At 46.8% G+C, this 12,882-nt stretch overlaps 2 protein-coding genes across 2 annotated transcripts; both read right to left on the bottom strand.

The window, feature by feature from the left end:
* Positions 1 to 707: 707 nt before the first annotated feature.
* Positions 708 to 3,895, bottom strand: borcs5 (BLOC-1 related complex subunit 5). Its single transcript, XM_076137711.1, has 4 exons — positions 3,415 to 3,895; positions 3,112 to 3,255; positions 2,519 to 2,676; positions 708 to 2,184 (listed from the first exon to the last, which is right to left on the bottom strand). The coding sequence occupies exons 1-4, from the start codon at positions 3,470 to 3,472 to the stop codon at positions 1,951 to 1,953; spliced, it is 594 nt and encodes a 197-aa protein (XP_075993826.1). The 5' UTR covers positions 3,473 to 3,895; the 3' UTR covers positions 708 to 1,950.
* On the bottom strand, positions 3,511 to 12,727 carry smc1b (structural maintenance of chromosomes 1B). The gene is made up of 27 exons (XM_076137692.1): positions 12,619 to 12,727; positions 11,921 to 12,109; positions 11,663 to 11,775; positions 11,128 to 11,331; positions 10,682 to 10,920; positions 10,002 to 10,260; positions 9,685 to 9,825; positions 9,480 to 9,562; positions 9,018 to 9,225; positions 8,749 to 8,934; positions 8,458 to 8,649; positions 8,232 to 8,378; positions 7,957 to 8,094; positions 7,304 to 7,420; positions 7,044 to 7,150; positions 6,771 to 6,912; positions 6,529 to 6,674; positions 6,258 to 6,448; positions 6,109 to 6,170; positions 5,847 to 5,997; positions 5,420 to 5,574; positions 4,973 to 5,124; positions 4,703 to 4,772; positions 4,416 to 4,526; positions 4,252 to 4,326; positions 3,872 to 3,931; positions 3,511 to 3,516 (listed from the first exon to the last, which is right to left on the bottom strand). The coding sequence occupies exons 1-27, from the start codon at positions 12,725 to 12,727 to the stop codon at positions 3,511 to 3,513; spliced, it is 3,753 nt and encodes a 1,250-aa protein (XP_075993807.1).
* Between the last annotated feature and the right edge of the window lie 155 nt (positions 12,728 to 12,882).

The raw sequence follows: 12,882 nt of genomic DNA, 5'->3' as shown, positions 1-12,882 counted from the left end.
AACGTGCGGATGAAAGGACCGAGGATCTGATCAAAGGAGCTGGAACGTGCCGCCGCTGCTTCCTGTCCCACGTGTCCCACATGTCCGGGGGCAGGAGTGAGACCAGAGCTCACAGCAGCCAGCAGGAGGCGCTCTCTTCACTTCACCATGTTGACACACCTGTTAAGTATTCAACCACACACTTACTCACTATATCAACCACACACACACACACACACACAGGAGCTCAGCCTTTGGGTTATGATGCAATGACTGAACTTCTACATATAAACGCTAGATTTCATTTAGATTGATTTTGTGAACTCTTCATCTTTGGTCTCCTCATAATAAGAAAATCAGACTCACTGTGCTGATGGAGCGGAGGTTGATCTTCTTCTCTTTCCGCTCGTCTGTGGGTTTTGTTGTTTACATGATGAAGCTGCCACATCATCATCATCATCACTAACCTCAAACATTACTGTCAACAAACAGACCTGTAGCAGCTTCAGTGGCGCCAACCGACAACAAATTCAGAAGAAGCGTTAGTCCACATGCTCTGTTCTGTGTCGCAGCTCCCCCTGGTGGCTGAAGCTGGAAGGCTGATAGACGTGACGAACTCAGGCGCGACCAAATCTAACCTCCAGTATTTATTTGTATCATAAATCTCCTGATGCTCAGCTGAAGGAGTTCTGCTGCGGGATGTCTACACAGCTGAAATAAAGGAAGAGGTCGTTTAGCTTTAGTTTCTATCTTTAATTTGCAAAGAAAAGCAGTTGTTATTGTTAAAAGGTCTTTGTTGGCCTCTCCGGCCGGCTGCTTCACTCTGTTAGTGAAACGACATCATTTTAGTTTTGTTTTATTGCAACACTGAAAAGTACCAGGAGAGACTCTGACACAGGAGAACTAAATCAGGATGTAAGATGAACTCAACCTGGAGAATGTGACGACCTGGAGGAGCCGTGTTGCTCTGGGACTCTTTGGTGTGTGTGTGTGTGTGTGTGTGTGTGTGTGTGTGTGTGTGTGTGTGTGTGTGTGTGTGTGTGTGTGTGTGTGTGTGTGTGTGTGTGTGTGTGTGTGTGTTTGTGTGTGGCGTTGGGCTGTGATGACTGACAAACACACAAAGTTCATGCTGACACGAGGCTGAAGGTGTGAAGGGGAGAGAGAAGCTGGAAGCCGGGTCGATGCTCCTGGGTCCCGGTTCAGTTTGCTTCCTTCACTGTTTGACACTTAAAGATAAATTAAAGTCAAGTCTTGGTCACAGGGAATGAGAGGTTTGTCCTTTCACTTCTGTAAACTTCCCTATTCCATCCCATAATAAGATACTGTACATGTCTGCAGTTCATAGCAGGGTCTTCAAACGGAGATCAAGACAATGGAGGATCAACAACATGGAGGAGATGAATTAATATTAGAATGAAAAATCAGAGTTTTGAGATGCAAAATGGAACCTGCTGCTGTTCATGATCTCAGCAGAGACATCAGGGGTTTGGTTAAAGGAGGAACAAAGATAAAAATCCACCGTCCGTCCGTCCGTCCCATGCGACCCATCTGAAGGGAAGCGTTTGTGTTCTGTGCGTTGTGTAGGTTTGGTGAGGCCGGCTGGTGTCTGGAAGGCTGCCACTTCCGTTCCCAGAACCAGCCGGAGCGATGCAGGGAGAGCAGATAAGTAACGATCTGCCTACCGCCACGGCAACAGTCTGAGACAACACAGCGCCGCCTGCCAGGGTCGGGTCAGACCGGACTGAGGCGTGGAGTGATGCTGATAAAAAATGTGTGTTCCCTTCCATCGAGGATAAAATATTTAAAATGGCTGAGAGGAGAGGAGAGGAGGCTGAACCCCTCTGCTTCCAGGAGGAACGTCTACGGGCAAAGCTTTGATTGGTTCGAGGGGTTGGACTCCCTACAGCTGGACGGACACACACACTTCCCGTGGACGCACAGGAGGAAGCAGCTGCGTTTGCTGCGAGGAGGTTATTTGTTGGCAGGATCCCCGTCGGGCCTCATGCTGAAGGGCTCCAGGCGCTCGCTCTCAGGCAGCAGGTTGTTGAGGCGCTCCATCAGCGGCACCGTCTGGTCGATGCCCATCTGGATGCGGCGCAGAATCATGGACATCTCATTGACCTTCTGGATCTGCTCGGCGTACTTGGCGTAGCGTTTCTGGCGCTCCTGCATTATGCTGAACAAGGTTTCCACAGACAAGTCCATCTGGCAGGAGAGAGGATAGAGAGAGAGAGACAGAGACAGAGACAGACTGAGCACGAGTAAATCAGCTCACAACAACTACACTGCAGAGGAAGAAACTCAAAGAACTTAAAGCTCAAAACTCACTGCACCCGAAAAACACAATCATACAACAGTTACAACAAATGAACATGCAAAACACGCAGCACAACAGAGACACAAACATGAGGAGTAAGAGGTCACAGAGGAGTCTCAACATTTCTTGCTGGCAGAGACTCCTGCCCTGTAAAGTTAATGATTGTGTTTCTGAGCCGTGTGTGCGTCTGTGTGCGTCTGTGTGCGTCTCCTGCAGCCGTACCTCTTTGATCCGTTTCACCAGGGCGTTCTGGTCAAAGGCCACAGCCTCGGCACACTGGTGCAGATGGTCCTGGTACCGGATGCAGAGCTGCAGAACCTGGGCGGCCTCCAGCCTCTCCAGACACACACTACTGGGCGACGTCTGCCCACTCAGCACTCCTTTGGCAGACAAATGAGTTAAAGGCCAGTGTTAGAGTGCTTTGTAATTAATTAGGGTGCGTATCGACACACGGCGGCCCGGTGCAGGGAAGCTTGACTCAGTGTGATCGTTTCCCAACATCTCACACTCTGTGGAAATGAGCTTCCCTGCAGAGAGCACGGACACAGACTGACAGGGAGGATCGGGAGAGACTGCAGGACAAAATGATCCACGAGGCATAGAATTAAGAACAAGCAGTTTGTATCTGATCAATAATCATGCAACATATCAGTCCTGTCTGATGGAGTTGACTTAACTTCTGTGACTATTCTATTATTTGAACAGCAGTGAGATTTCCATATGTTTCCTTTAATCAGCTGACTCACTCTGTTGCTAGGGCAGACTTCCATCAGTAATCAGTGATCGATTGCAGTGATCTGATCCACGTCACGTACCTTTCATTAGAGGCTGAAACGTGGGGATCTCCTGCAGCTTGATGACGTCAGGGTCGTTGTGGATGTTCCGCAGTGTCTGAGTCCCGGGAGCCACGACCACGATGCCGTCCATCTTCGCCTTGTGCTTAGCAGGGGAGGGAGCAGCTGCAATGACAACAAGAGCCCGTCAATCACCGCTGACGTGCGGCTATAAAGGCTAACATGAAGCTCTGCGACCTCCTACAGTCAAATGGTTGGAGTGCTTTGCTCAACGGCACAGCGTCAGTCCTAAACACGTAGAGCTGTGTGTGCACACACCCTCACCTGGCGCGGTGTAGTCGGAGTGTTTGTGTTCCGCGTCTCCACTCTGTTCGGCCCCCATGGCACTCAGCTCGGCTAGCTAGCAGCTTAGCTTGACGGTTACGTCTGCAGAGAAAGAAGCAGCAGGGACACGAACACAAAATGCGACGTCGCGGCGCCCATAAAGACTCCGGGAGACCCAGACACACTCAGAACGACAGCTGAGACTGTAGCGTCCCGCTGACGAGGCGCTGAGAGCCCGGGAGTAGCGTTGTAGCTCGTTACAGTCTGCGAGCTAACCTGAGTAGCTGCTTATGTTGCTAAGCTTTGCCGGGCTTCGGGTCTCGAGCTCCTTTACCCCGACAGATGTCACTCAGGCCCGTGAAGCAACGAGTCAAGAGCCGGCGGTCATACATGGACTAAGAAGAGTCGATTGTTCTTAGTTTGACGTAAAGGTATCATTTCCGTAAATAGTGCTCACGTGATCTCCATCTCTGTGTTCGTCCGGCGCGTTGCCGCCCCCTATTGGCGGAGAGTCAAACTACAACAACAGGAGGAACACTCCAACTTTTTAATGTCAAACACATTCAACAGTAAAGCTGCAGTACAAAAACCACACACAGTGTCAAGAATAACACAAACTGTACCGGCAACTCAACCGGGACATCACAGCTCCTCAGAACGCAGATGCTGAAAACCGTGGATAACTAAGAAACAGGGCCTAAACTAGACCATAAACAACACCATTCAGCGTTTAAGAACAAAGCACTGCCATGGTTTGACAGGAACTTGATATATTTTTTCAACAAAAGCATAAACACTTGAGAATCATTGATATGGGCAAGGGACACATAATCAGACTGGGTCGTCCTCTGGATCCAGAGGGAAGGGACGCAGGTCCAGGGACAGGATGCCACTGAACATGCAATCATTAAACTGTGAAGAAGAGGAGGGCACTGAGTCAAGTTTACTGTCCTTGAATGAAAGAATCCTACTCCACCACTGAAGAGAAAGACTGTGCTCACCTGTGAGTAAACTCCCAGGAGAGCGTCGGCCTTGGAGAAGAACTGCTCCTTCTGGGAGATGATGATGAGCTGCGTCTTCTGTTTGGACTCCTTCCTGAAGAAGCTGGTCACCTGGATGAGACGATGCATATGCAGATACAATTGTGAATATCCTCCTAATAACATTAATTCCATTAAACTTATAAAGTCAGCGACCAAACTAACAGTACACAGAAGAGCATTAAGTGTTGATATCTAATCTAAAGCCATGGCAGGTAGATGTTTGTGAGTGTGGTGAGGACTCTTGCCTTGTTGATGTTTGTGTTGTCCAGGGCTGCGTCTACCTCGTCCAAGATGAAGAAAGGAGCAGGGCGGAAGCTGAGAGAAGTGATCAGTCAATGAGTCAAACCGCTGAGCAACCAAGGACAGATGATTGATTGTGATTGAGCCTTTGATGTTTAAGCTTTGGGGAGCAGTGAGGCACCAGTTCAGCTAAATCAATGTGGAGAAGGGCTAAGTTTGTTCAGTCTGTATCACATTCTCTACTTCAATACAAGCAGACCTTTGACCTGTGTTACCTGTGGATGGCAAACACCAAGGCCAGGGCGGCGATGGCCTTTTCCCCACCAGACAGATTGTTCATGGCCATGAAGCGTTTCCCTGGAGCCACACAGTTGTACTTGATGCCTCCCAGGTACGGCTCGTCCGGATTGTCTGCACTCAGGATGGCCTACAGGAGAGCAGCCAAACATAGATCTCTGTATAGAGTCCTGCTATGCATCTGCTCTGGAGAAGAGTTTGAATTGTTAAGGCTCCATAACAGAAGCAGTGAGACGACACAAGCCTGGGCCGGCTGTGATCACTGACACGTCCACACACCAGGAGGATCAACTAACACTTGCTAAGCCTTTAATTGAACAATGATCTTATGACTGCAGGGGGGCAGGACGCCAACACCTCAAAAGCAACACAAAAACAAAAGGTTGTGTGAGTTAATGTGTGTGGATGAAGTTGTACTGCTTCACCTGAGCACTGCTATTCCTGCATATTCTTTTATAGATCTGGTCGATTTTGACACACACATGCTCAAAGCATTGGATAAAGCGGCGGAGGCGTCGAGCTTTGACTTGCTGAAAGTCTTGGTTGCACTTCCTGGCCTCTTTGGCGCTGACGTCAAAGGCTGAGGGAGTGAACACAGCTTAAACCTCCACTCAGTTTCCATGTGGGAGTCAAACAAAAATGTCAACAAGCACAGCTGACGACTTGAAAGGAAGTAATATAATGTTATATATTATATCATGTTCAGATTACTTTACTGTTGGAAACGGTTGCATTATTAAAACAATAATAGAACATAATACAACATTAAGAGTCTAAATATATGCAAACCATGCATTAGTCATTGTGCCTAATCACATGTTATCATACTCATCAGTCTTTTAATAACACTACCTTGCTTAACGTCCTTTAATGTGTCCTCTAATGTCTTCATCTTCTCCGCAGCTTTGAGGTTTGGTGCCATGGTGCTCTGCAGCACTTCCTCCATGGAGGAGACAGACCCCCTCAGTCTCTCCAGGTGGGCTTCCATCTCCTGTTCCATATCCTACACACACACGCACACGCACACACACACACACACACAATGTTTCTGCTCCATGTGCGCTTTGAGACCACAGGGAGGGCTGTGAGGGAATGAGTAAAGCTCTAAACTTACCAAAAGCCCAGGCTGCAGGCAGGAGTAGTCGATGGCTAATTGTGCTTCTCTCTCATAGATGTGTTCTAACCCAGAGTCCAGCTGCAGACACCAGAGAGTGTTGACTCAAAATGTTTTCCATGTAAACTTAATCACTTTAAGGGATACATGAGTTTCTTTTTCCAACAAAAGTCCAGAAAGTCCCACCTGAATATTACTGATCTCATCCAGGCTTCCTGACAGCAGAGTGATGGGCAGGGCCTGGATCTTGCAGGCCAGCAGTAAATTGTGCCTGGCCAAACGTTTCTGCTCCGAGGCTGACTCTGCAGACATCACCTCCCTCTGAAGCTTCACCAGCTGCCTACAGAAAGAAAGTAGGACAGCGTTTCATCTCCACATACGGTGCAGTGACAGTGAGCAGTAATAGTGTCATGTCATTACTTATTTATCGCTTGGAGGCTTTGGGTCTTGTGGGCCAGTTCAGCCTTGGCACTGGACACCTGGCTTTTCTTTAACACCAGCTGCTCCTCCAGCTCCACTAGTTTAGTCTGAGTCTCATCCACGGCAGCCAGCAGCTTCTCCTCCTCCTGGTCGGGAAAAAGTCAGACAAAGGTTTGGACCCACAGCTGTTGCTATACTACACTACACAGTATACTTGAGCGTGTGTTGGGTATTCTGTCTACCTTCTTCTGCCGGACGATGGCTCTCTCCTCTTTGCTGACACTCTCCTCCATTCTTTGGTGCTTCCTCTTCTGCTGCTTGAGTTGGTCTCCTTCATACTCCAGATGGGCATTCAAGCGAGCGCACTGATTCTCAAATTCCAGTCTGAAGCGACACAAACATCACTGGGTTTTTGTCACAGAACACTTTTGGACTTGCAGCATTAGTGGAGTTCTTGAGCCGTTCTTAAAGGCTCATCATTAGATCTGGTGGTCTACTGTGGTGTGTGGTGTTACCGCTTCTTGTTGAGCTCTGCCTGCTGTGTCAGGTGAACCTGCTCGTACTCTCTGATGTTGTCCACACCGATCTCAGCGCAGAAGTCGGCAAACACCACATCCTCCATCTTAGTACAAAGACCAATGATGCAGTAAGTACTGAGACCAAACACTGGACAAAACAGTTTTATCCCGCATTTGGAAAATCCCAGATGGATTTTTGGAACCCAGCAGAGCCAGTATGTCATGTCACCAGATGTGTGTGGAGCTGACGGTGGTACCTGCTCGATCTTCTCTCTGATCTGCTTGATCTCAGCCTCCTTCACTTCCAAACAATCCCGCTGCATCTGGATCTGAGACTCCACGTTTACTAATTCGCTCTCCAATCGAGAAATCTCCTGTAAGTACGCAGCAGCACAGAGAAGAAGATCACACAGTGTGCAGGGATCAGGGGTGATGTGTGCCTCAGGTCTGACCTCAGTTATGCTTTGCTTATTTACTGGGCAAATACTGGAAATGATGTCAATTTTGTCATCCACTATATGATAGGAATGATAACAAAGAGCTTCATTTTAGATTCAAATTGTAGATGTTTTTATTTTTCCCTGCCCATTATAGCAAGTACAGCAATGATGTATGAAGGTCAAACCAGTGTGGCCTGTAAAGCATCCTGATGGTTCTCTGCCTGTATATTAGCTTTAATGCTGCCTCCATGGAGCTCTTCTTCATCAAAGCAAAGACATAAAATGTCAAAATCCAAGGATCTAGTCACAAGAAAGCAGCTTTATAATACTTCACGCTTCATGCTACTTTGTGCTGTGAACTGTCTCTGCTTCAGTGTCTTACTTTAACATTCTCACACTCTAGTCTTCACACACTTCCCAAGCTGCGATATTGCTTAAGGTGAAGTGCAAACAAAGACTTGTGATCTTACGGCTTGGCACTTGGGAATGTTCTTCTTGCGCATGTTTTCCAAGTCCATGTTGGCGTATTTGAGGCGAGTCTGAGCACCTTGAGCCTCGGCCACAAACTGCTTCAGCTCTGACTCCTTCCGCTTCAGCTTCATCAGACCCTGTCATGGCAACAGAAAACACATTCTGGCTGCTCGCATCCTTAAAGACATTGAGAAGAAGATAACCCAGTAGGATCAGTCAGTTCTGAATAAATGTGTGTGTGTGTGTCTGTGTGTGTGTGTGTGTGCTGACTCACGCGCATCTCTGCCATCAGCTTCTCCTTGCGTTCCTTCAGTTGAGCCACACCCTTCGCCTCCCAGCAGCGAGCTTTGGCCTGGAGCGACGTGGAGCCTCCAGAGATCACCCCTGACTTGGCAAACATGGTCCCGTCCAGAGATACAGTCTACGGTGAAACCATGAGTGGCAGACCAGTGAGCAGTGAATAAGATTGATATTGTTCATAACCAAAACTGCAGGCTTACCTTAATGCGTTCAGGCCCGTCGAAGGCCATCCTCCTGGCCTCTGTGATGGTCTCACACACCAAGGTGTTACCACAGACAAACTGCACCACCTTACTCAGATGAGCAGCAGCTGATGCAGAGTTCACCTGGATCACATCCACGATCATCTTGGCGCCCCGTACCTCCCGCAGTCTCTCATTCAGAGGCCTCACCTGATCGTGTAATAGGGATATCAGTGATGCTATGTTTACGTTTGTGTGTTGTCAAAGTGACTCATGCATTTACACTTATGGCTGGTTTTGCAGACTTACATCCAAGTAGTCAATGGGCAGGAAGGTTTCAGGTTCTGCTCGCTCCTGCTTGATGATAGTGATGCAGTCACGGGCGGCCTTCTCTGACGACACCACAATGGCATTCATGTAGTGGCCACACACCTTGGTGACGGCCAGCTGATACTTTCTATGGATCGGGCTGCACAGGTCAGACAAGCGTCCATACTGGAAGAAGAGATGCGGTCATTCAAAGGTGAGGAATAATGACTGATGCTTCTTTCTCACCACAGTCTTATTCTTTCTCTTACCACACTCTCAGGATAAAACCTGCGCAGCATCTCCAGCACATCTCTACGCCTATGCTGCCGTTGGCTTTCCTGCGTATCCAAACAGGCGCTGTTCAGTTCGGCCAGCACTTGGCCCAGCTCCTCGTTCACTTCCTTGTTGCGTTGGCTGCCCCTCTGCAGCTCTGCACTCAAGCTCTCTTCTTGCTTACGGTACTTTTCGAGAGACGCCCTGAGACATACATATACTTCATGAATGTTATATCTGATTTTAAAGAATAAGGCAAGCAAAGATATGTTCAAAGTAATTGTCACTGAATACAATTAAGGACAACTTACAGCACCACAAATTAAACACAGAACAAACATCTACAACCGGACATTACAGGCACTACAGGTACAACAGTAACATCTTATTGTAGGACTTAAATTACACGATATTTTACTGGGTTTGAAGCTAAACAGGTAAACATGTCACATACGTACTTGCAGGTCTTGGTGAAATCCTGCAGTTTCTCTGCTCTGCTTGTCAGGTCTTTCAGATGAGTCTGGTTGTTTCTAATGCAACCCTACAATCAGAACCATAGACAAGTGTGACATTACAGAGGCTATACTAATCACAGAATCTGATGACGGGACACATAGGGTGTGTTCATGTACTTGTAAACATGTCTTGTGTGACAGACAGTACCTCCACCTCCTTCTTCTTGCGCTGATAGAAAGCCATCTGCTCCTGTTCTGCTCTCACCTCCCAGTGCAGCTTGTCTGCCTGCTGACAGAGGAACCCACTCTGCTTCCTGCTCAGCACCTTCAGCTCATTGTACCGCTCCAGCTGCAGCAGAAATACACACACAACTATCAACATAATACACAGAACAAATGTCCAGGTATTAGTTTTGTATTATGAACTAAATGCCACTGTGAGCACCAAACACTATAACACTGTTTGCATCACCGCCTTGACCTCCTGATCTGTTCTATTGTATGTTTACAATGTTGACCCTCCACCTGTTCCTCCTCCAGCTGGATGTCCCTCCCCTGGTAAATGCCTTGCTCCTGAGCCTGCGTCTCATAGTCCCTCCAGGTCCTCTCCAGTTCATCCATCTCCTGCCTGCCCTCTCTCAGCTTCTGTTCTTTAGCTGCCATCTGCCTCTGTGCCTTTGTCAGGGCGGCATGGAGATCCTCAGCCTTCTTGGTGCGGTAGGAGATGTCTACCTTAGTTTTGATGTACTGGGACTGACGCTGGGATAGAATTTGCTCCTGAGCACTGAGGAACAGAGTGATGGAAAACTTAAGGTTAAGTCACCTCTGACACATTGAAAAACAGTATCTGGATTACATCATCCACAAAATAAATAGCAAATGATTACAATAAAACAGAGCATGGAAAATATCAAAGAAGCTTTCATGGGTAATACTTAAATTAGATTAAATTTCATCTTAAAAACACCCTTAAACTTAAAAACAGCATCAGTAATTAATTCTGTAGGGGCTTGAGGCAAAAACCGAAGTCTACCAAAATGTCAGTGGAATTATTAATTAACAATATAAATGTTAAGGAGTTTCTGTTTTTCTTATTTTCGGATATGTGAGACAAACACCACACACCGTTTCATCATTCCATCACACTGCTCATTAAAATAAAATCCAAAGCACAGAAAAGCTCTATGGGACACTCTCACACACACCGGATCTCCTTCTCTATGTGCTGCTGCTCCCTGGTAAGCCGTCCTTGTTCCTTCTTGTGGGTTCTGACCGCCTGTTCCAAGTTCTCCACTTCATCGCTCTCAGCAGTGGCCTGAAGCTGTTTCTCCTCCAGGTCGTCACTAATTTCCCTGATACTCTTCTCATTACAGCAGAGCTCAGCCAGCATCAAGTGCAAGCGAGCCTGGTTTAGTTCTTCCACCAGTTCGTTGTATTTCTCAGCCTGGAGAAGAGGGAGGGTGCGATTAGGTTGAGATCGCTGCAGGAGCACATTAAGGATTGTGGCTAATCCAATTCAAAACCCATGAAAAGAGAGTTTATCCTTTGTGAACCAGGCAACAGGTTACAGGTGCATTTCAGGTGGGGGATGAACAAATCAGTGTAGCACGATGAAGTGAAAAGTTCTATTTCAGCGACTTTGTTAAGGTACCTGTGTTTTTTCTGAAGTAAGCTCCTTCTTCTCCACAAAGGCAGACTTCTTCTTACTGAAGTGAAACTCTGTGTCCCCCTTGGCTTTCTCCAGAGCCTCTCGTTTCTCATCATATTCTGAAGCAAGCTCACCGGACTCACTGATGCTCTCAAACAACTTGGTGAGTTCTTTTGGGTGCTTCATAGCTATGGACTCCACCGCCCCCTAGTGAGGAAAATTAATAGTGTTCATTTGACTGTGAAGCATTGAAAGCACCAGGCAGTACTAAACTCTTTCTAAAACAATAATAACAGTAAGTTTAAGTCGCTGAACACTGAATAGGGAATGTCTAGTATTTTGTACAGTCAATTCCACTCATTCAGATTGTTTATCTTCTACAAATGTCAATACATGGGATAATTGATCATCTATTATGACCTTCATCTACAGGAAGATGTTCCACAAAAAAATCATATATTCACGTGTGCCAATACCACCAAAACAAACTCAATCCTGATCCCGATTGGTCAATAAGGCATTTCCTTTTTCTGTTTACCTGGAACACCAAACAGTTTCGAGCTTTGGTCACTATGCCGATCTTCCGCAGCTCCTCTATGTATGTTGCCATGCTGACTCGCTCACCGCTGACACAATACTCAGAGGAGTTACCTGGGAAACACAATACACTGCACTTAAGACATTATTATGGGGCATTTAAATCTCTCTGGACTGACTGAACTTCTGAACTGAAACTTCCTTCACGAACACATTTAAACATGTAAATGTATTAAACGTAGTGCTGAGTGAAACTCACCTGAGATGATTCGACAGAAGACCACCTCCTGCTCTCGGTGGTCGCGGTACCTCAGAGCCACGCTGGCGGTGCGGGACACCGGCTTACCGACGTGGGCTCCGTGGATCAGGTCCGGCAGGTGCTTGACACGGAGGGCGGCAGCCCGCTCCCCCATGACGAAGCCCACGGCGTCCATGATGTTGGACTTGCCTGGTTTAACACCCCAGATCTCCACTTACTCTACATTATTCAGATTTATTCTCTTCAAGACTAAGAATTAAGCTTAATGGTGTAATGACGTCATCAGAAATTGTTCACTTCCATCATGAACGATTGAACTCGGTAGGCTACTTCATTAAAGAGTTAAAATGTGTCACAATACGCAGCAGTAAGCTCTTTATTAACACCATTTGGAATTAAAGTAGGGACCTTTTTGTTATATAATCGGGATGGAAGTAAAAAGGGTAAATTCCGTGTTTAAGGCCTCATTAAGCCTTATACTTTGTCAAACATTTAAAAATTGACTAACCTCAAGCCTCTTCTTTATTACCATTTAGTCCCAAACTTATAAATAACGCGTAAACTACTGAGTGTAGATTAATATCGATTTTAATTAGCGTTAATTATTAAAATCCTAACGAAGCTAGCTAACTTAATCGAGGCTAATACTGAGTACGAGCTCGCCTGTTGTCTCATTTGTTAGTAAAAAGCTTCCTTACCTGAGCCATTGGTGCCAATAATACAGCTGTATCGCATGAATGGACCGATAACTTGTTTTCCTCGCCATGACTTAAAGTTTTCTATATCAATTTGTTTCAGATAAGCCATCTTTGGTGTCTCTGTGCCCGGGAGCAGCAGCAGGCACCTGAAGCTCACAGGTGAAGGCGGGAACAGCGCGAGCTGGCTAAGCTAACTAAGCTAAGCTAGACTTTCCTCGGTTAGCTTTGTAACATGGATACAAGCAGCTGGTTGAATAATATTGA

This window comes from Genypterus blacodes, unplaced genomic scaffold (assembly GCF_046128005.1).
Source record: "Genypterus blacodes isolate CSIRO-AG114 ecotype Tasmania unplaced genomic scaffold, CSIRO-AGI_Gbla_v1 ptg000332l_1, whole genome shotgun sequence".
Lineage (NCBI taxonomy): Eukaryota > Metazoa > Chordata > Actinopteri > Ophidiiformes > Ophidiidae > Genypterus > Genypterus blacodes.
This window is presented reverse-complemented; position numbering and strand designations above follow the sequence as displayed.

Bases quoted from the DNA above. Each gene is read 5' to 3' on its own strand.
- borcs5 (XM_076137711.1), bottom strand. From the start codon at position 3,472: ATGGGGGCCGAACAGAGTGGAGACGCGGAACACAAACACTCCGACTAC. The intron at 2,677-3,111 runs GTACGTGACGTG...TGTCTGCCAAAG, and splicing joins GTTTCAGCCTCTAATGAAAG to GAGTGCTGAGTGGGCAGACG. The intron at 2,185-2,518 runs GTACGGCTGCAG...CTCTCCTGCCAG, and splicing joins TGGTGAAACGGATCAAAGAG to ATGGACTTGTCTGTGGAAAC.
- smc1b (XM_076137692.1), bottom strand. From the start codon at position 12,727: ATGGCTTATCTGAAACAAATTGATATAGAAAACTTTAAGTCATGGCGA. The intron at 8,379-8,457 runs GTAAGCCTGCAG...GTTTCACCGTAG, and splicing joins ACGGGCCTGAACGCATTAAG to ACTGTATCTCTGGACGGGAC. The intron at 4,327-4,415 runs GTGAGCACAGTC...TCTTCTTCACAG, and splicing joins TCCTGGGAGTTTACTCACAG to TTTAATGATTGCATGTTCAG.